Below are 22,893 nucleotides of genomic sequence, written 5' to 3' on the forward strand. Positions count from 1 at the left end.
ACCCATGAATGGGGTTCACGGTCCACAGCTGATGGAGAAACAGTGCTGGGACAGCAGTAAGGAGTGTGTGTGTGTGTGTGTGTGTGTGTGTGTGTGCTCATTGCATGACAACCATGGATCTCTTCCCAGTAGAGACTGCAACCGTTGCTAGCCAAGCTCCCACACAGTAACCCACACGCTGCTGTTATGAAACCGTAGGTTCATCCAGAGTCAGAGCGATGTAGTCAGCAAACAGTGAAACAAACAGCATGTATATACAATGAACCGCAACACCCTGCCCTTGTCTGCTTGTGCTCAGAGGCCACCTACCTTCACTGCTGCACAGTTTACATCTCTGAGATTTCAAAAGTGTCACAGGCGACGTCAAAAAGGGTCAAAAATCAGTTTGTCCAAGTTTACATTAACAATAGTCGATCATTAAGGCGCTTAATGGGAGTTAAGTACAACTGAGACTTATGGGTCATATATAATTAAATCTATATATGCTGTACCACAACCAACTGGGACTGCTCGCTGTTTTTATGCTGTGGCACCAACTGAAGCAAAGCTACTCAAAATATTACTGCAAACTGACGGCGTATCAAATCTCAGAGCACATCGATTTATTGCATTTATGTTTTATCTGGTTTAGAAGAAAGGGGGAGCTGGGAAAGGAGAGGGAGTGGCTCTTTAACTTGTTTTGCATTCGCTGTAGAATCTGCTGGTAAAATAAAATCTGGAAGGCTTAACGGCAAACATTTTCCATGTAATGAGTTATTAAAGCACACAGGCAAATCAAGTAATAAATCCAGAACGGTGGTACTCACATTTGTCCCTCAGGGGCATACGTAGAACCAGTTATAGAGAACTCGTGCAGGGTGCAGCTGGAGTCCTCCACCTTGTCTAGGATGAACATCTGGAGAGAGAAAAAGACCAAAGCAAAGAGAGGTGGGACCTTTAGCCAGTTACAACTGTGGCTGCTCCTCGTTTTGCAGCTGTCCACTGCTGTAAAAGATCATGACGGCTCAAATTGTGTGAATCTGCCCGATTTTGGAGCAGTAAAAAAAAATATTATTTCATATTTTCAGTAGCTAATTGGATCCAACCCACTGATGAGGTCCTGTGGACCAAAATGCAGTTTTGAGCTGATAGAAGATAATTAGAAACCGGCTGGTGATAAGTGTAAGAACGGAAAAGACGAAAACTGAGTGAACAAACTCCAATAGCTCACTAAAATAACGGACACGTGACTTAACGTGAACAACAGCGCACAGACACACTGAAAGCACAAAGCAGTCACACTCCTGCTTTAAGGAAACTTTCAGTCGCATCACAATCAAGAAATGTAGCTGAACTGTAATTGGTCGGCTGTGGCTCAGGTGATCCCCGACTCGTACTGAAGTTTCAGGTGAATGCATTGGAGGCAACCTGGGAACCGATTACATACACGGACCTGGCGTGGACCATTGCAACGCTTTGATTCTTTCCCTTTTCTGTCTCATGCACAGTTGCTGAGGCGTTTGTGCTGATATGCTGTGTTTGGCTGTTCAGACTCTTTGGTCTCATATGTGCAGACGTTGTTCCAGGAGCCTCGCGGTTTGTTCAGACGCACTGTCGTGTTCTTTCTACAGCGAGTCGGCTTCCAAACCCTTCCAACCAAGCCGTACTTGTTCAGGCTTTTTTCTGACTGCACTGTTGTAAACTTTAACATCTAACATGCTGAGGCCTGCAGAGTCTGTAGCTCTTGGGCTTTTTTTAAAATGCAGTTTCAGTGAAAACTGTGTGGTCTGAGCTTCAGGTGAATTTGCTGGGACGTCAACTCCCGGGAAGTTCGTTGCATTGTGTTAACACACACCTAAATGCTTCATGCCGGCAAACTGCCAAAGCTTCTCCTTTTATAGATGCACAGAGGCGATCGCCTGCTGCTGATCAACTAATCTACTGCACTTGATTAGCAGCTGGCTGCTAACGACTGGGATATAACTATAAATATTAGACTATAGTGTGAAAGTAGCCGGAACAGAGAAGTGTGCTGGTGAAGTAACTTAGTAATGGCATTTACAAAGTACATTAGGCTAAAATTAGCCACCATCAAGGCAAAGCAGAAACGTACTGAACATATTAAAGCAGTAAAAAGTAAATACTGGCTGTAAACAGGAAGTCTTTAAGGCTAAAACACAAACAAGAAAAAAAGCCCAATTTGATAAACGAGGAGCCTGTTTATCAAGTGTTGCTGTGATCCAGAAACATCACCACCTACTGTATCCCGGCGTCTGCACCATACTGGCACTCCTTTCTCCAATTTTTTGTTTCTCTACACATGCAAGCAACACGGGAGTTGCAGTTGGCTTTATCGGTCACGGTTACGAAACACGCTGTAGTGAACTGATGGAAAAGAAGTCAAGTTAAAGTAGGAGACAGTACAAGTACTTTTCTTCCCTCTCGATTCTCCTGTAACTGCGAGCGTGTACGAGTCGCTGACTTAAACCCACCGATTAGTCTCAAAGGAGCTCTTGATCAGCGGCAGACTTCACCTGAGAGGAGACCGCCGTTGTTTGCATAAAAGTTCAGTTTTTATACTTAAGCTATTATCCCCTTAAAAACTCTCCATGACAACAGAGTGGTACATTTACTCAGTGGCCCACAGACTTCACATGTAGCTCTTTGGTTCTGAAGGGTAACCCTGGTCAAAGCTGCCTTTAACCTTCTTTTAAACTCCTGGCCAGCAGGGGGCACCTCCTCTTTAAAAGGCAGTCTGAGAAAGACTACGAGAAACAGTCCTGGACTCATGTTTGCTTTTGGACTTTGTCATGTTGGATTCAGATATCAGCATTAAAAGCTTCCTTTTTGTTGGATTTCGCTGCCTCCTGCATCACTGTCCACTCAGTGACTGTGGGCAGGGTGGCCTTTACCTTTATCATGTGATGGAGCATGCAGTGTCAAATCAGCTCGAACCAGTGAGGAACACTGGTGCTCATGATGGGCGCATCTATAATTTTATATATTTTTTTTAATTTATTTTCTTGGATCCAGTCGACACTGCTGACATTTTCTTCATTGAAGTAAATGAGCAGCAACATTTAAGAAAGCGACACTGAAGCTGAGTTTTAATCAACTGTGGATGGCTGGAAAAAGCAACACACACACACACACACACACACACACACACACACACACACACACACACACACTTCAGGTGATTCAGGTGTGTGGACCCAGGGTGAGATCTAAAACCTGCAGGGACACCGGCCCTCGTGGACTGGGATTGGGGACCCCTGGTCTAAATGCTTATTCTGGTGAAACACTGGGTGGCTGTTAGTTGGAAACCTTTTTATGACTGTTTCAATCACCACTCCTGGTATGGGAACCAGGAGGAGGGCTGCTGGGTTTAAAAGCTGCAGACAGCAGGCTGCAAACCTCCAACTACAGTTTGTAAAGGGAATCTTTTTGCTTTGCCCTGCTGCATTTTTGCAGTGACTGTGAAGGACCGACTATTCATCTGGCCGCACTGTACCCTGATCCAACAGTTGTATTACAGTTAACAGTGCGGTCCTGTTACAGCAGCTAAAACCTTTAGCCGGGTTTATACAACACTGTTGTTTAAAAAGTGGGATCTTTTGTTTTTTTAACTTGTTATTCCAAGATTTTCCATTTCATTTTGGGAGGTAATGCCCTTTAAACAGCTCTGACCTTCTGTTCACTTCTTTATTTCACAAAGGTCAGCCGTCAGACTTCGTGTTCCTTTCTTCTGTAATAAATCAACAATGAGCACAGAGCGACACAATAACTTTCACAAAGCAGAGGCGAAGGAATAAAATGAGGTTGCTCTTTCATCCGTGGTCAGTTTTCACTCACGATCTGATCCGCTGTGGTCTCCAAGGAAACACGGCACAGTGTGATCCACCAGTATCAAAAGTTTTTTTCCATACTCATTTCCTCTGAGCTTGCATGGGGATGAATGGTGAGCAGCCCTGTTTATGTGCGTGGTGCATTTGTGAAAGGCTTTTTAGTGCGTGCCAGTGTGAGAGAGAGAGGAGGGAAAACAGAGGTATAACGTCAGGATGCAGAGGGGAATCCCTGGAAATCCTGCTGATATGGGGATACCCCCGAGGCCAGGGAGACACATGGCATTATCAGGGCCACTGGCTGGAGACCAGTACAGGAATAAGCACAGATGGATACGCCTGAGCAAACACCAGAGTATAAATGGTGACGCACAGAAAGCATAAAAAAAACAGACCGAGGCAGTCTTGGCGGTTCAGCATACAAGCACCACGAAGGGGGGAAAGTGAAGCTAAATATGAAGCGGACCTGTCACCAGGAAACATCGTGGTGCAAAAAAGAAAAAAACCCTGCAAAGCGGAAGCTTGACTCGTCTTTGCGAGAACACAAATGTGTATGTTCCTTATCTCACGGCAGAGAGCTGAGAGCAGCAAGCAGGGGAGTATAGGTGGAAGCACAAGGTCAATATTTACCAACGTCTGCCTGCCTCGCTCCTTTTCTGCCTGAGAGGATTTCAGGGTTGTGGTGAGATCACTCCTCCTTGTCCCTGCTGCCAGAGGGAACTCCCTGCAGCTACGCATTAATCACTCAGACGCTCCACGTCGACTCGTGGAGAAAGGAGGGGCGAGCGTTCGTACAACAAGAACAGAGAGTCGGCTCTGAAGCCATTTTGAAGTAGAAAGGAATTCACAGAGACACAGATTATACAGCAGCTACTGTTGCTTTTCCATTTCCTGCCTATAGGAAGTCATCCTGTTGGGATATTTATAGAGCAGCATTTCAGGAGTGCATCTTATTGATCGATAGCATCTCCAGCTATCATAAAGAGCCGAGCTCTTCTTGTCCTGACGTGGACCTCCATGGGTCCAACCTGACTATCGGTTCCCTTCATTTTTGTTGTTATTTGCCTGTTGCATTATTCTTAGGACACCATTAAGCTTTTTTCCCAAGATAAATAAAAGTGTCACGAGCATTTTTTGATCAATACTTTGAATTAATGCAAAGCAATCAATTCCCCTAATGAAGGTCATCATTGTGGTGAGATCGTGAGGACAAGAGGTGTTAACTGAGATAAGGGTGTGCATGTGTGCAGAGCTCTAACCAGGAGCCAAGTCAAACAGCAGTGCTGGCATTTACTCTGTGCTTACAGCAAAGTCGGTTAGCAAGCGACACACACACACACACACACACACACACACACACACACACACACACGCACACACACGCTAACAGACAAAGGGAAGGGTGAGGCTATGCACCATACAAGTACTTGTGAATTGTGAACAGTGGATAAAATCTTTCAGTGTTTATCACGTATACTGAAAGCTAGAGAAAGGTTCAGGTCATTGTGTTTGTTCAGGTGACATTTTGAACCCTTCACTGCTCATGCGAGCGCTAACAGACCGCTCTGGGTGCCGCTAGGTCACGCCAGCCTGTGCTGCTCCTGCCAGCTGCTATCTCGAATCTGCCAAACGGAGGCAAACATTACGACACCACAGGGATTTCTCAGCATTCTTTAAGTTCCACGTGCATGAAAAGAAAACCTCAGAGGGGGAAAAGAGAGACAAAAGATCAGGATTGCACAGACTGGCAGCAACAATCCCACAAAGTATTCACCTGGATAACATTTTTTGAGAGGGAAGGCCCAGAAGTGCCGGGGCCTATGATAGAAGGTGGAAATTAAATACTCTACTGTGCACTTTGGCTGAGTTTAAGAAATCTCAGTCAGAAGGAATATCGTCACAGAAGATTTTCATTTCCTTCTGCAGCATTCGACAGTTGGAGGCGTGCCTCAGTGCTCGGCGTAAACCTGGGACGCCTGAAGCAAGGGAGGGATCGGGACTGAGACGTGCACAGAGAGGACCGTTTGTCACTTACTCTGCACACAGACATCTGGTTGGTGGTGAGGGTTCCCGTCTTGTCAGAGCAGATAACGGAGGTACAGCCCAGGGTCTCCACAGACGGCAGGCTCCGGACGATGGCGTTCTTCTTGGCCATGCGACGCGTGCCGAGGGCCAGGCAGGTGGTGATGACGGCCGGCAGGCCCTCGGGGATGGCGGCCACTGCCAGGGCCACGGCAATTTTAAAGTAATAGATGGCCCCTCGAACCCAGGAGCCCCCGTGGACCGGGTCTCCAAAGTGGCCGATGTTGATGACCCACACAGCCACGCAGATCAGGGAGATGACCTTTGAGAGCTGCTGGCCAAACTCGTCCAGCTTCTGCTGCAGCGGTGTCTTCTCTTGCTCCGTCGACGCCATCTGATTACGGATCTTCCCGATCTCTGTCGAGACACCCGTAGCAACGACGACACCTATGGCACGACCGGCAGCAATGTTTGTGCCCTGAGAGAAGGACAGAGACATACGCACAGGGAAATTAGCAGAAAGCCGCCGTCATCTGGGAGAAAACAGACAAACTCTGCTACCAGCTCACAAACAGCAACATGGCCACTTACTGCGAGTTTGGCCACGAGACAAGTGAAATAATCTGATAATTGCCATAACTGCATTTGACTACGTGACCAAATGTAAGGACTAATGTAGCTTTGTCTGTGACAACATGAGTTTTTGATTTGAAAGCTGAAGATAAGCATGAGTCGAGTGGTTCTTACAGAAAACAACATGTTCTTTTTGTCCTGGTTGACGGCTCGAGGATCAGGAACAGGGTCGGTGTGTTTGATGACAGAGACAGACTCTCCTACAGAAAACAAATCGAGACGGTCGGAGGTGATCATCAGACCGTGTTTCAAAGCAAACACAGCCAGGAGAAAAACATCAATGGAAACTTTGGTTGCAACCAGTTATTGGGAAGCCATGGAAAGTGGCTTCTGGTGAGATATAATAAATACCTGTGAGAATGGACTGGTCCACGCGCAGGGTGGTGGACTTTATCGAGGTCACTCTGATGTCAGCAGGCACCTTGTCACCAACTAAAAGAAAAATATTAAGAGATTTAAAATCAAATGTAAAAAAGCAAGCAGCTCTGTTGGGCTACATTTAGACAGCGACTTCCTGTGTTAGCAGTTTTACATCAGTCCATCAGGAGTTACAGATAACTGAAGGGGGTGGCTGCAGCTCAGAGCGGGTCATCTGCTGATCAGAAGACGACCGATTCACTGATGTGTGTGACCGGTTTATAGAAAGCATTTAGGGGTTAAAAACGTGCCTGTATGACAGCCTGTGAAAGAAGCACCTGTGTACAGCTCAATGCTCATTTCTCTAAATACTTGAAAACCTTGATCTGCTCGTGTCCTCCTGAAAATGATTCTCATTCTGCTCCATCACAGAAAGACAGTTCAAGGGAGCCTTAATCCTGACACTACTATAATCGATGCAGTGTTAATTACTGTAAATATACACACGTCAGTAAAGGGAGATGGGGCTGCAGCTCAGGAGGTACAGCGGGTCATCTGCTAATCAGAAGGTTGGTGGTTCGATCCGGTCTGCAGGACAAATATTAGCATCTTAGTGGAAGGATATTTGGCCAAGATGCTAACCCCGAGGAGCTGGGATGTGTGTGAATGACAGGAAGCACTTATGTAGAGAAAAGTGCTGAATGAGGCACGTTGCATAAAGCACCGAGTGCTCAGAGTGCAAAAGCGCCACATGAGAACTCATTCATTTACCAGTTAAAGAGACAACAGGTAACAAGTTCTGCTCATTTCGGTGTTTTGCAGATGAACACTCAGTTACGTCCCCATTTAACGTCCGTGCTGAAACAATGAATCCTGAAGCATCGGTGGGTTTAGTCCAGGCTCGGGCTGCAGCCGCAGGTAAACAGCTCGATACAACCTTGATGGAGTCACGCTGCCGTTTTAAAATGATTGATTATTTCCTTCTCCCATGTTCTCTCTGTTCCTCTAACACAGCACTTCCTCAAACACAAACCACACGTGAACCCTGCGTTAAACAGTCAAATTAATTCCATCTTCTCCAACGGTCTCGAGTCTGCTTATTAAGCCTGCATATTAAACTCATAATTCATAGCCGGGGCATTAAAAGTATCTAACGCCCCAAAACAAAATGGTTATTACTTCCTCTGTGTCAGAGCCTGACAATGAACATTTAATGGAAATATTTTCATAATAACAGAGCAGACTTGTGATTAATGGATCGTCTGATGCAGTCAGTGACAATGATCTGAGAGCAGAGGAGTGGGAAACTGCTCCAAATACTCCAGACAGATGTAATATCCTTCAGTTGTTTCCTTCCAGCAGGAGAGAAGAAGAAAGAGCTGCTCATTACTTTGTGTAATAAGTGACTCATTAATGCCAGCTCAGTTATCACTACTGCAACGGTAACGGCACCAAAACAGAGGACTCCCCGTCCCCGCTTTCCCTCGCCAGGCAGCAGCTCTGCTGTCGTACGAGCACGCTTACACTTTTCAAAGTGGTGTCGCAGTGATACAATTCTGGAGCCGTTTTTTTCCATCATCTCTTCATGACATTTGTTCAGCGCTCTGACACTCGAGGTGATGGCCTTTGTCTCGATGGGACGGAGATACCTTTCTCCACCTCCGACACGGCTCAGAGAGAACACGAGTGGGAGAGCGTGTGTGTTGTTGTGTTTGTGTGGGAGATGGCTGGGGGCTACAGGTGGCCGAGGGCAGGAAAACAGAGACTTTTCAAACACCCACCCACAGACCTGCTCCCCTCACTGCCACAGCCTCCCACAGACACTTTCTGTGTGCTAGGAGGGAAATGTAAATCCTAATACAGCTTTTATACATTATAAAAATCTGATATTTGTCTGGCTTTTATCGTTAGCCGTCTTAATAAATCAGAACCCAACACATGCAGATCTGAGGCGGTGTTCACATTCTTGCATAACACCCTGGTGACATGCAGGATAACCGTGACTTGTTCCTGGGAATGGCTCGTTGCAGGTTTCCTTCTCTTCGGGTTCTCTGTAAATCCTGGGAGTTCCTGACAACCTGACCCCGCCAGTGGGTTCGTTAAGTCAAAAAGAGAGGAAAGTTCCAGTGGAGGCGCAAATCACAACTGTGCTGTAACCGTGGCTGGCACTGGCAGCAGGGAGCAAGAGGGCAGGCGGGCACCGGCGGTGGAAACCTGAGTAAATATATTTATGCTCTTTTCTCTGCTCAAAGGTACTTGTGGTCTGCAGCGTCTTTTTCCAATACCTTCATACAGTTTACTTCAGCCCCTCCCATTAAGTTAGCATGGAATAACCGCTGGCTGATCCAAAGTACAGGAAAGCCTGAGAAAAACCACTGGGAGAACGGGATATAATATCCCGACATGCTTCCTTCGGAGCGATCCCCAACAAACATCCTTTCCAAAGAGAGGAGCGTGCTGCCCTGCCTCCCTCTGCTGCCTAGCAACAACATTATGTCAAAGAAAACAAAGCACTGAATGTATGAATGTGTATGTTTTACAAACCACTAGTTACACCCAGTTAACCAGTGCTCCGTAAATGTATTGGATACTTGAGACAAGTTACTGTAACCAGTGAACATTTTAAACCTTATATGGTTCTTAAAAGTATATTTGAATTTTCCCTGTAAACTTATATGTGTTTAGATCAGACACTTTATGCGTCTGTTCGTCTCTTCATCCAATCAGCTGACGTGCGTCGGGGCACATCTGTAACGAAACACTCAGAGGCGCCGCCCTTACTGTAGGCGCCCTCACTCACCAGAACGTCAGAGTGGATTTTATTTTATTTAACCCGTCGACAAGAAAAACGTTTTTGTCCACCGTGTTTGTTTCCAGTTACTAAACAGTCAGCCTAAAAATAGTACAGATAACACAGAAGATTAAAACAAACAACAACAACAAAAACAAAACACGCCCCTCTGTGTCGCTGCGTGCCCCCCCCCGCCCCTCCTTTATGGCAGCTGCTGACACTCAGCAATAACATCAGAGGCTTTATTCAAACAGCAGATGGAAGTCACATCTCTCCCTGCTTCACGCTGTCATCAACAGGTGTCGTTAAAACCTCGAGCTCTTGTGAACTTGAGCACCGTGGAGATGAGTGGACCTGAGCGGGGGGGGGGGTTGTCATGGCGACGCTGTTGGTGTTGACAGTGACGGTGATGGTAGTGGCGGTAGGCGGGAGCTGAGCGGAGTCATTTCGGTCCTTGCTACCTGTGTGGGCTTGCCTGCGTCTGGCTGCGAGGACGCTGGCTGCAACAAGCCCAAATTCCAAGCAACTGCTATGAGTAACGAAAACAGCACGCTAAATAAGTGCAACCAGTAAATAAGACGCAGCAAATAAAGAGAACATTTGTTTAAAGAGAATGTGAGCTGTAGTATGGCTGTGGCTGACAGTTAAGCAAACGCATGATTGATTTCGTCTCATTTTTACAACCTCGTGTTGAAATCCGAGGCTTCCCTGCCACCAGCGCAGCACGTATAATCTCTCTGCGCTTGTGAATGAAGGCTGCCAGCTCCCTCCTTTCCCACACGTCGCTCCGAGCTGCCTCAGACAAATCGCCAGTCACGCAAAGCTCAGGATTACCACCACCACCCCCCGACCAAAAACGGTCACGTCGGTGGCAAAGCCATCTCCTCCATCTTGCGTGTGTCTCACGCGTTTGCAGTTCAGCTCTGGCATACACAGATGTTTGGGAGCCAGAGCGACAACGCAGCTATTTTTAATCAGAGGCTGCCCACACATGGGCGAGTTTACAGCAGGGGAATATTGTGTGTGAATGAGGAGCTGACAAACATCAGGCAGCCTCCAGGTGGTGAGACTGAGAGCATGGAAAGCAAAGGGGAAGCGGAAAGCTGCGGAAAATTCAACTGGGCCTAAAATATAAGGAGTGACCACAGCCACTTGCAGAGAACCGAACACATGCACACACAAATGGACACCTCCACATCCAGAGAAAAGACTCTTATGTAATCTGCTTTGAGTGTTTCCACACTCACAAAGGTTGTGCGAGTGTGCGTCTGTGTGTGCGAATGTGTTAAGGAGAGCATAAAGGCAGCGAGGTGAGGCAGGCGAAGCATAAATTAGCCCGAGTGAGTGACTGTAAGAGTTTGGCCGGGTGCAGCCGCAGCTAACCTGCAACCTCCACTATATCTCCTGGGACGATGTCTCTGGCCTTGATCCTCTGGACCGCCTTGCGGTTCATGCGATACACCTTTCCCATCTCAGGTTCGTACTCCTTCAGAGCCTCAATGGCATTCTCGGCATTCCGTTCCTGTGTAGAGACACGGACAAGAAAAGAAAAAAAGTTCATTCCAAGAACAATTTGATGTCCTTTTGATTGGACGTTCAGTAAGCAAGCTCTGCTCGATGCAAAGATGATATCTCCTAATGTGTTGGTGTTTTGCATGGGCTCTGTGGTTTATGTTGATGAACAGCCTGATCCCGCTGCTGTGTGCTATCTGGATGCTAACACGTGTCACTATGGTGTCAGTTTGATTAGAGCACAAACAAAGATGTAAAAAAAAAAAAGTAAGTGAATCCTGCAACAGCTGCTAGACAGGACATGTTTACTATTACCATCCTTTGTTATCCTGTGTGTGAGACCAAATCAACACTCTGAAAGGAGACACAGGACGAAGAGCACATCTCACCTGCCAGACCCCAATAACAGCATTGGCGATGAGGATAAGAAGAATAACAATCGGCTCTACGAAGGCGGTGGTTGTCTCCTCTCCTTCTTCAAACAGAGCCAACACCTATACGAACATACAGTACAAATTAGCTTAGCCAACATAATAAACTAGCACTCTATAAAACCTACGTTAGCTCGCGCACATTTTCAGAAGAAGCTCAGTGCGACAAAATCATAAAATCAAGACAAATAAAACGAAGCAGCATTGAACAAAGCAGCTGTCGCTGTTTGAGTGGGCGTGTGCTATTGGTTAGTTTGTGTAGCCTTTAGCATCTTTTGGCTTCAGGTTCCGACAGATAAACTCACGCAAGTTTATTCACACGAGATTCCCAACTTGGAAATGAAATTTCATGTATTTGAAACAAACCAAACCACCGCTCAGAATATTTATCCGCTACTTTGAGTTTCACATTTAGCTTAAATGTTTAGCTAGTTAATCATCTTCTGGCTTATTACTTTAACCAGCTATCAACTAGCTCACTTTATCCAAATATTTGAGCTAAAAATTGTTTCAATCCTTCACTTCTTTTGTGCCATGGCAATCCTTTTTATTAACAGTTTGAACATTCATTTTGGCTAATAGGTACACAGCTACAGGGCCAGTCTGACGTGTAAATGACGAGTTTTGACCCCTCAGCCAATAAAGGACTGATGATCGTCATCACCTCGCAGGTTTGCGACGTGGACATTTAAGTTTGTGACAACTCAGCCGGTATTTTTATGTCATTTCATTTGGACTTAGCATCCGTTAGTTTCCAGAGTAGATTTTCTTGTTTCACTTTAGTTTTAGTTTGTTTTTTAATAATTTCAATGTTTGAGTCTTTTTCATTATTATGATGTATGAAGGGGATCTATAAACCTCTTGGTGAGTATTTAGGAAAATCATTGCAGGCATGACTACGATACTTTTTTGAAAGCAGTTGAAAATCTTGTAGACTCAATAAACATGCCCATCCAAGCCACATCACGCTGCAATAAAACCTTTTATGAAAGTTAATGATACTAAAAGTAAGGATATTTCCTCTGTATTTTTATTTTATGGTACTGCAGTAATATTCTGACCGCCAGCGTATCTGAAGTCCGGAAAGGAGAGGGCCGCTCTCCGCCTGTGCTACTAACAACTGAGGCACTGAAAGGAGAGAGGCTGGGAAATGGCCCGAGGGTTCAGGCCTGTTTCTCTGCAGTTAGAAGCTGCAAACATTTCACACTGCAAATGACTGCAACAGCGAGGTACAGCACAGTGCAACGAAATCATGGGAAAAGCTAATATTTCTCACATCCGGCAGAAAAAGCTGTCTTCTTTACTGTTTTAAACAATATCTGTGTGGATTCATGATTGTAATTACTCTCATATGTATTTCTCAGAAGCCTGTGCTCTTCATTTCAGTCTGCAGGTTTGCAAGTCCAAGATTAAATCAAATGAAGGGTAAGCTGTGCACACCGAGTAATGGCAGAAACATGTAGCTGCCTTGCCCAGAGCATAATTATGATGGTATGACAAGCAAGGGCGATAAAAACAATCTCAATAAGTGAAGTATGAGATCACTGTGTAATTTCAATTATTAGGATTACAAAGAATAAACTGGATGAAGTCAGTGTTTTTTTTAACCTAGTTTTGTATTCACAGCATATCTGTGACTGAACTGTCTGTTTATGAAAACATACAGTTTGCTCATTTATCTGTGCGACATTTTACAAATGCCTTCCAAACATCACACGACTTCCAGCCCACAGCTCCTGATAAATGCTGACTTAGAACATGGTTCTGTCTTAAACTGTGAAATTTTCATTATTATTATTCAAACAGCTGAAACTATAAAATGTTAAAGACTCTTAAACGGGGCGCCCTTCACATCAGTGGTCATGGGAAACAATTATCCACTAATAAACATATATTTAACTTTGAAAAAACAAAACTCATCATTTAGTACCACTCAGTCTCTATTAGTCTTTAAAGACACGTCTGTGTGCTTCAGGCAACGTAAGCATGAAAAACTATATCTGGTAAAAAACTATGATAGTTTTTTACCAGATATAGTTTATTGTGGCAAAAGCTCAGTCACCAAACAGCTGAGCCGTAGATTTTTGCCAAAAGCTCTTTACACATGCACTGCATGTCCAGTTTGTTTCTTACAGTACGACATCTTGCCTTCATGGTTCATTATAAAATAATAAGACAATAAGATAACCCAGTGGAACAGAGAATGGTTTACACATGATTTTATTTTATCAGTGGGGAGAGTGGACACTAAAATGACTGCAGCAGAGAGCAGCACAGACAGAGCAGCGGGTAAAGTGGATCTATTTTTCGATTATCTGATGGGACTTATCAAAGACAGAGGAGAATTTTCTCTGCAGAGTATTAAGAGCCAGAGTGTACGTCACGGCAGCCTGAGCTCGGTCGATAGCTCATCATTCCCCATCATGTGGGACGGTAAATCTCCTGTCTGAGCGGAGAGTGGAGGGCAACGCTGGCTCAAAAGACGCGTTCAGAGAGCGACCTTCGGCCACCTTCACGGCGAGCAGGAGTTCAAAAGCTGGAGATTTCTTTGGCTTTTTGAACTTATTGAGGGATTCTGGTGGAAATTTCACTGCATGCATTTGGCAGTCTGAGACAAAATTAAGCTCAGTTTCACTGATGGGTTTGGAAATTTATGCTCCATCACCAACATCAACATACAGCTCGCGTTCCTCAGATCCCACAGCGACATGTGCCACAGACAGCCTATTCTATTTTTTTGCCTCCAGAGTTTCAGAAAAGCCTTCTTCATAAATCATATTGATCAGAAAAATGTCTTGAGGATAACTCATGTAACGTCATGTAGCGTGGCCTTCTGTGTGCTCACCTCGTTTCTTTATATTGTGCTTCCAATGAGCCAGACTTTGGTTTTTGTTTGAGCAACATTTCTACAGATTTTCTGAGGGTCGTTTTCCTGTGTCTGCCTTTCCACTCATTTTCAGTCCAGTCAGGAATAAAGTAATTTCCTCTGCATGCTGTGCAGTGTGAGTGCAAGACAAAAGAAGAGGTGGCAGGGAGGGCTGTGCCGTATCGTACCGCCCGTGATAGAAAAATGTCATATCACTATATTATTGCGATATCATCAACAGAATGCGTTTATGTTCCAAGACAAGCCCAGGCGTGTCTGAGAGAGCCGCAGGAGCCGTGTGTCAAGGGAGGAACCTGGTGATGCGTGACCCCCACGTTGGTGGAGCGCTCGCTAGCTGCTCTCCACATGACAGGAAGAGCAAACGGTGGATGGAAAGCACTGAAGTGGTTGCATAGTGGAAAAGCAGGGCTTCAGCAGCTGGTTAAAAAGCCCAGACGGAGAAAACATTTTCAGCTTTGTTATGTGACAGTACTGCGCAGGAGGAGTTACAGGGTTCAGTTACTTTGGCAGATATCTGCTGCTTTTACTTTAAATTTGCCCCCCACCTGCCTTTGTGCTGACGGGCACTGTGACATAATGCTGAGTCACTACTATTGCACTACAGTGGTGCTGCTGGCACCTCATTTCAATACACACACTTCAAAACAGGAAGTGTGTCATCACTGACACACTGAAGTTCACTGGAAAAGAAAGACGGAAATGACCTTCACTCACTTCCACTTACAAATGCTGATGTCTGCAAGCATCAAACAATACTTTCTTAACTTCAACAGAAATATCGTTATCGCACATTTGATGTATCCTAATATCAGGCTAAATCTCTCTGCCTTTAATCCATCAGATGAACAGTATGTGAAAGTCACGTCCTTGAGAACTGGATAAACAGGACATCGGGAACGGCATCAATGGAAGGGTAACTGTCAAGAAGCATTTTATAAGGAAGGAGAAGGCTGAGGTATGCCAAGTTACACAGGAACTGAGCTGAGAATCAGTGGCAACAGGTCTGATGGAGCGATGGATCCAAGTTTACATCTTTTTGGCTGAAATCATCATCAATGGGAGAATTCAAAGGAGGCATTTGGAGGCTGCGTCAGGATTTGGGGCAGCAGTGGTGTCGGGACCAGATCCAGTTTTCATTTTTCATCTTGACAGAGAAAAGCAGAAAAAGCAGCCGAGATCCAAAGAAGAGGCTTCAAGAACCCCAGAGAACCGTTCCTGAAGACTGAAAGTACAAGAACACTTCGAGAGCGTTCAGGCGGTTTTCAAAAATAAAGACGCGCAGACCAAATATTGACTTTCCAGCTGTTCCATGCCTGTTTGCACAGTTCAATAAACTGCTGCACCCATTTCCCATTCTCCAAGCACAATCTAAATAAATGAGGCTTTTGCACAGTCTGTAACTGTAAGCTGTGAATTCAGTTTCTCATTTATTTGCTGTATATTAATAGCATATTTTATAAAATGTCCCAACTTGCCCAGTTTCCCACTGGTGCGTCATTGAAAGGAACCAGAGAGTCTAATACTCTCAATTTGAATATATTGAAATTAGCAGACAAATAAGTCCCAGATTAGGGCTCAAGTTCAGTCCACCGAGAATCAGCCACACCCTGGTTGTAGTGGAAACATTCAAAACAGCAACAAAACAGCAAAATAGCTGTGAAAGATGAGTTCTAATATAGTAAGCTCTCTGGGCTGGATTACTTTGGATTTCAAGTTAAATCAGGCCACAAGGAAACTTTAGTTACCGAGCTGACACCACTCCAGGCAACGATGACACTGTAAAGTGTTCGGATAGTGTAGCAGTGGAACAAGTTCCACTATAAACAATCTGGTAAAAGTAAGGAAAGCCTGATTTGCATGAGGAAATTTAAGCCATGCTTCAAAGTCATGGCACCAAAGCCCACGCCTGCACTCCGAGTTTGTCACTAACAGAAGGAACAGTAAAAGATACATTGGATCGTTTTTAGTGCCATTTTCCTACTTTCAGAAATAGCTAGAGGAATTCCATCCCAAGTCACCGGTGCTGTGCTGTAATAGATGGAAAAAGTTATTATGCAGTGAGGATTGCACCACTCCGCCCCTCTCTGACCTTCACCTCCCTCAAACTGCAACCGGGGTCACCGTGTGAGGGAAAGGGGGCTTCGACTGAGAGTTTTGTTTCCAATTTGACACAAGCAAGGAGACTGCACTGAACGCACATCAACACTGGGTGGAAAAGCCTGCGACAGACAAGTTTCCACACAAACTGGGTTACCAGAATCCTAACAAGGGAATAACAGTGGTGGCAACTTCCTGGACATTATCCAATTAGGGTCTGAAATCCCAGAGGGGAACATCTGAAAATGGAGACGGACACATTTTAATTAGCCGGGTCGTACTTACAAAGGAGACGCAGGCAGCCAGCAGCAGGATCCTCACCAAGAGGTCTTCAAACTGCTCCACCACCAACTCCCACAGGGACTTGCCTGAAATGTTTAAATACACATTACACACCTCGATGCATCACACTTGATTTAACGTTGAAGGCTCTCGCTGTAAAGAAGTGTGTCCTGGAAAGACGTGTTGAGATTAGCTCTCTAATACTGATAAAACAAGACCAATGCTGTATTTACAGAAGAGCAGTGTTGTGTGTCCATGGGTGGGTAGCTGCTATAGTGGACACTGCCAAGATTACCCCTCAGTCAACAACAAGAAAGAAAGAAAAGATCCAGGCTCAGGATACTTCATTAAGCAGCAAAGAGAGGAGGATCACAGCTCACTGCAAAAATCAATATTTACCTTCTTCAGCTGGGAGCTCTGTGGATGTCACACGGTGCAGGTCGTAGAAGAGTCGAATCGGCAGGGCCGAGGCCGAGGAGAAAAACAAAAAGAGAGCAGTTAATACATTTGATTACCTCAGTGTGACTTTAAGATGCACGGACACGCACAATTTGCTTACGATGATTAAACGCGCCGCGCAGGGAGGCAGGACAGCAACGCCGTTGTTTTTCCAAGCCAAAGACTACAGGATGCAATCACACGTTTACTGTTGTGAATGACCAGCAAGTCCAATTCTAGGATTAGCCACTCATGGAAGTGCAGCTCGGGATGTTTTGCACAGCAACACACAGACCACCAATCACCTTTGACTGCTCGCGGTGATGTAACGGCTAACCAGACTCATTCTTGCCACCTCACAGATGTTACATGACGAGCGTTTCTTCACTGAGACTGAAAAGCCAAGTTATAAAACTTCAGTTCAAATTTTTTGGGAAGCCCATACCCACTGCCTGTTGCATTAATCAGATATGTCTAAAGGCCCGGTCGACCTCTGACTGACCTCATTATGGACTTTAAAGAAGTCACTGCTGATTGCAAACAGGTTATTCAGCAAGCTGACAGACGTGTATGGGAGACACTCTTTTTGCTCAAAACTAAACTAAATCTAAACGACACGTCCAACCTCATGAATCCCTGCAGCTTCATGCTGTTTCTGAGAGCGGCAGCAAAGGTGAAATGAATAAAAGAGCTCCCAATGCTATTGTAAATTAGATTAGATGGAGTGATTTGATAGATTAGTTATAATTGCAATGAGCCACTTCAGTTTAGAAATAAGATTAGCTTCATAATAAAGGTAATTTGTGCAAGTTTATCAAGGCAACACGTTGCTCTCAGCATTGGTGCACAGATGGTTCCATGACTGCACCAAACCCTTTTGTTCATCCACAGGGTAATATCCCACAAAAACAACCACAAAATTTCAACACGCTGCTCTGTTCTGTAACATTTTCTTGTCATTTTCTGTCTTAATCGAGCATTTCAAAGGAGAAATTGTTTGTCTTTTGGCATTGCGACATCCCCCTACGTACATGAGTCAGCGGCAAGAGTAGAAAACACATCAGTCATGTTCTAAAAATGCTCCAATTGACAAGCACTGTTGATCAGTGTCACCACAGTGAGGCAAAAGCATAGTCACCGTGTTTGTCGGGCCCGTATTGGGTCCAGTGCAAAGTTATGACTGAACAGGTCGGACGTAACAAACGATCTGAGGATTTGCTTCGGCGTGATTAGTTATGAATTCTTTCCAGGAAAGTGTGCGTGTTTTCTTACCGACTCTAAGGGAATCAAAAAAATATTATTCTTTAATCCACTCCTTTTAAGTGAAGCTGTTTCTGCATATAAAGTAAGTAAAAGCTTGAATTACAGCCCTCATTACAGAATGACTGTGGAAAAGCAGCTATACTTAGAAGGCAGTGGGCTGCAGCTCTCAATAATAGCGGCATTCTCCTTTAAGCAGTGGAAACCCCGTGTTTCTCTGCATGCTCTGACCACACTGTGCAACACGTGTGTCTAATGTGTAGAGAGGAACTGGAAAGAGGCAGGGCCGTGACACGAGGCCTCAGCACTCCTTCCACTCGCCGGCGCAGAGAGAAATAAACTGTTTTTAGGTGGAGAAGAGATGCTAAAAGCAACCGGGGAGCGTGCCAAATTAGATGAAAAGGCTGCTTTATTTACTTAATAAAACTACACACAGGCCACCACTTTAATGTGCACTTGATAAGGTTTGATAATGTCAAACCTGCAGCTGATCTATTAGCATTTCTGTATTAGAAAACAACCATCTTGCGGGGGTTGACCCTCGCACCATGGTCATCTCTCTCTGCTCCACAAAACACCCTCCTCAGACTGTGTATTAACAGCTGATGAGTCACTGCGAATAGCTTTTCTAACCTGCCATCTGAAGGGTTTTCTGAGTGCACTCTGCCAGCAGCAGCAGAAATGTGGAGAAGTGGGTTCTGCTGTTTTCCATGCTCCACCAGTGTGACATAAGCCTCTTTCCCCATAACTGTGCCTCCCCGGTTGTATAATGTTTTTATGGCAGACAGGCTGGCTGTGACCCGACTGCGTGAGACAAAGACGGGCTGACTGAAAAGACAGACACGAGGGTGGGGGATAAAGCGAGGAAAAGAGATGGAGGTGTTGAACGGGGTTCCCCGGCTTCCCTCTGCCAAGGATTCCCTCCCAGTCATCCGGGCTCTGTCAACGCGAGGCTTGCCCAGGCACATTCCTGAATACTGACTTCACCTCTCTCTCTCCTCATGTCCCCACAGCACCTCCTCCTCCTCCCTCCTCCCAGCCCAGACAATGAATAAAAGAGGCTGTTTACGCAGAACAGAAAAACTGAGCAGTGCCTAGAAGAAGGGAGACACTTCCTGGAGACAGTTGCCAACAACAGCAACAGTGAGATGGTCTCCGTGTTCAGAGCATCAGGAAGCAAAGCAGGAAACAGTCCATCTTTCTTTCTGCACTGCAAACAATCTGCCGATAAAGGATCTCACAGTCCGAGCTGCCCCCCCCCCCTCCCTCCTCCCCTCCCCTCCCTCCCTCCTCCCCTCCCCTCCCTCCTCCTCTCCTCCCTCCCTTCTCCTCTCCCTCCCTCCCCTCCCTTCCCTCCTCCTCTCCTCCCTCCCTTCTCCTCTCCCTCCCTCCCTCCCTTCCCTTCTCCTCTGAGTTCATTAACAAATTACAGGCCCGACCATTAGAACCCCCAGTAAACATCACATCTGAGTCTTGTTCGGCAGTGTTAACAAGCCAGAATCCAGGCTGACTTGTGAAAACTACAAACACAACAAAGTTTTCAGCAGTTACCATGGTGATTTGGCTCATGAAGACTCCTTCAAAACAAGTGCGTTACAAGGTAATGTGCAAGTGTCTGTCAAAATTTACCAAGAATAACTATTATGCAATCAGTGGGACCTTGATGGAGCATGCTATTGACTGCAGGCATCAAAAAACCCACACATTCTCATGTAGATAAGCTCACTGCTGGCCTCAGCGTGCTACTAAAACACCATTAGCATGAGTGGCGGCATGCAGACAACCAGACACACATCCGAGCACACAGCTTACAGTCACCCATCGATTGAGGAGGAGCACAAGGGTGAAGGAGGAAGGAGTACGGACGCAGTGTACTGCTCAGGGCCCTAGCTGAAGGATTCTGCTCCATCCACTAACCCTGAATGCAAAACAGGTCTATAAATAGCATGATGGTAACCCCTAATGATAGCTTCCTATATCCACTAAATGTGTTGTCCCACTGGAAAAGGTCTGAATGCATTAACCATATCAAATGTGAATGATAAATGTACTTCATTCTCCACCCTAACATCATTATCTCCGCTGCACAGAGAACATTGCAAGTGACTGCAGAACAGACATCCGCAGTGTGATAATGTCAAAGTTTCTCTCATTTACATAAATGTCGACAGAGGGCTTCCCTATTCTGAGGAGCTCGTATCGAACTACGTCACGTGGGTGAGTATCAGTGACCATCTTTAGGAATCCCACTCTGCTACCACAGGAACAAGAGCCGTGATGCTATTGTACATAGTATTTTATTATTGTACATAGTATTTTATTTTATTTTATTTTATTTTATTGCATTCCAGTGTTTTCTAATTTCTGCTACATAACTTTGCACTTTTGCTGTAACAAAACAAATTTCCCACCTGTGGGACTAATAAAGGCCATCTTATCTTATCTTATCTTATCTTATCTTATCTTATCTTATCTTATCTTAAAGTTACTACAAGAACATCAAGTCTTCGCATACGACCAACATTCAGTCATTTAAGGCCCAGAAATCGTTCGTACTGGATTAAAGCTGCTCCGCCAAACAAAAGAAGATTAAGTCAACACAGCCAAGCTAACTGTGGTGCTTTGAGCTAAAGGCCAATGAGAACACGCAGATTCTAGTTTAGCATGCTATTTAGCAGCACGTAACAAAGCAGGCTTTGCAGCTGTTTAGTCACAAACAGTGAAAGTAGTCGTAGAGTGTTGGAACTGCAGAAATGGTGACCGTGTAGTTAGAGGAAAAGTCTGATGACTTCTGAAGTGACAACAACTCAATTTCCCTCAGACGGTGACCCCAAGCACATAAATGTTCCCCGAACTGGTGACCCATCCAAAATGTGGCTTTTTCCCCAAAATACAAATTCCCACTTAAAGAAAAAGCTAGAGGAGAGGGATGCCTGCTACTGGAACTGGCAACATCTTGTCAAATTGTGAGCCAACCACTCATGTGTTTGCTAGCTGAGTAATAAAACAACCCCCCCACCACCAAACAGTGCATCCAACAGCAGTTAGCGATGAACTGTCGTGCTCATTCTCAGTTCCATACTTCTAATTTTGGCTTTTACATGATTCACGATTCAAATCATCGAATCATCCAGTTGTCTGGGTGCAGCCGCTCCGTTCATTGGCTGTCTAAAACAAGCTGTTTCGGCTTACAGGCTGTCCCTCAGAAACGCAAGGTTTCATAAGTAGGTGGGTGGAGCCTCTGTGTTCACAGGCAGAGCTGTGTTTCTGAGGTGACCGTCCCTGTCAGTGAAACCAAAGTGTAAAAAACAGACTGCCTGAAACTGAGCATTTAGAGCTCGAGGACTCCTTGAGCACATGCTGACCTCACTATTTAAAACTCTGCCCATGTGTAATACAAGAATCCACCACTGTTACAGCATCAGTCACCCTAAATATATTTGGCTCTATGTTTTGGAGTCATGCAGAGAGCTTTAGCAAAAATACTTCAAACATGCTGTTTGTTTGTTGTCATGCAGTGTTAGCTCTGCTCTGAGATACTGCTGCACCGCTTCTACACATATGCAACCGAGCAAACATAAAACTGAACTGAATTCAATAAATTGGCTCAGTGTCACATATATTTGATTCAGTTATTTGAAACTGTATTGGACCAATTTCTGACACAAGTATTGAATCCTTGAGCCTGCAGTCATTCAAACATCAGTGGAAGCACAGCTCAGTTTCTGTAAAGTTTTTATTGATGGCAAAAATTCTGCTGTTCTCTGAAATATTTCTGGAAAAATCCCACAAATTTACACTTATTATTAAAAAAAGTTATAATAAGTCAAGGTTTCTTGAGCAACAAAGGACCAAATTCTCAGTTTTCCCTAACAGCAGAATAAAAACTGCATTAACTTTTGCCCAATTCACATCATACAAACTTTGTCAAAATAAGTTGGAACAATGGTTTCATTTTGGTGGAAGGAAAATTATATTAACATGCACAGTGGGGACAAAAAGGACGTCGGATGAAAGAGCGAGATGTTCTGCTCGATACAATTTGGCATTAGCTGCGATGATATCGATTAACTGGTAGAGTCGTCATTCTTCTCCTGCTGAGCCCACAGAGGAGAAATACCATCAGCTGTCAAAGCTGAAAGGAGATTGGCTCTTTTGTACAGCTTCTCTCTGAAAGTCTGCGTCGTTAGAGAGACTGAATTTAGTTTCAAAGTGGAGATTTTCCTCTTTTCGAGCCAGTTACGACATGAGATTCAGGGTAATGGCCACTGCAGCTGTCCATTGGCTGCACTGTATCTGACGTCATCAAAGCTGTGGTCAGGGAAAAAGAGAGCGAGTTTTTCCCTTTGGTTGTTGCAC

General features: G+C 45.0%; 1 protein-coding gene and 1 long non-coding RNA gene across 5 annotated transcripts in view; one reads left to right on the top strand and one right to left on the bottom strand.

Moving 5' to 3' along the window:
• The window catches only part of atp2a3 (ATPase sarcoplasmic/endoplasmic reticulum Ca2+ transporting 3), a 43,196-nt gene that overhangs the window by 13,672 nt on the left and 6,631 nt on the right, over positions 1 to 22,893 (bottom strand). For 2 of the 4 annotated variants that reach the window (XM_031748093.2, XM_031748092.2), the window contains exons 2-9: positions 17,236 to 17,253; positions 16,840 to 16,922; positions 11,529 to 11,633; positions 11,011 to 11,149; positions 6,831 to 6,911; positions 6,594 to 6,679; positions 5,860 to 6,324; positions 807 to 895 (exon numbers count right to left, since the gene is read on the bottom strand). In XM_031748093.2, the coding sequence (XP_031603953.1) occupies positions 807 to 895; positions 5,860 to 6,324; positions 6,594 to 6,679; positions 6,831 to 6,911; positions 11,011 to 11,149; positions 11,529 to 11,633; positions 16,840 to 16,922; positions 17,236 to 17,253 (1,066 nt within the window). Of the gene's footprint in view, positions 1 to 806; positions 896 to 5,859; positions 6,325 to 6,593; positions 6,680 to 6,830; positions 6,912 to 11,010; positions 11,150 to 11,528; positions 11,634 to 11,712; positions 11,784 to 11,875; positions 11,895 to 16,839; positions 16,923 to 17,235; positions 17,254 to 22,893 lie in introns of those variants that run through there. The other 2 variants (XM_039618105.1, XM_031748094.2) reach the window with 2 other exon arrangements.
• LOC120442198 lies at positions 11,949 to 15,814 on the top strand. The gene is made up of 3 exons (XR_005614565.1): positions 11,949 to 12,434; positions 12,620 to 12,995; positions 15,299 to 15,814. It is a non-coding gene; the product is annotated as an uncharacterized LOC120442198 (long non-coding RNA).

The sequence above is a fragment of the Oreochromis aureus genome, linkage group 10 (assembly GCF_013358895.1).
Source record: "Oreochromis aureus strain Israel breed Guangdong linkage group 10, ZZ_aureus, whole genome shotgun sequence".
In the NCBI taxonomy this organism is placed as follows: Eukaryota; Metazoa; Chordata; class Actinopteri; order Cichliformes; family Cichlidae; genus Oreochromis; species Oreochromis aureus.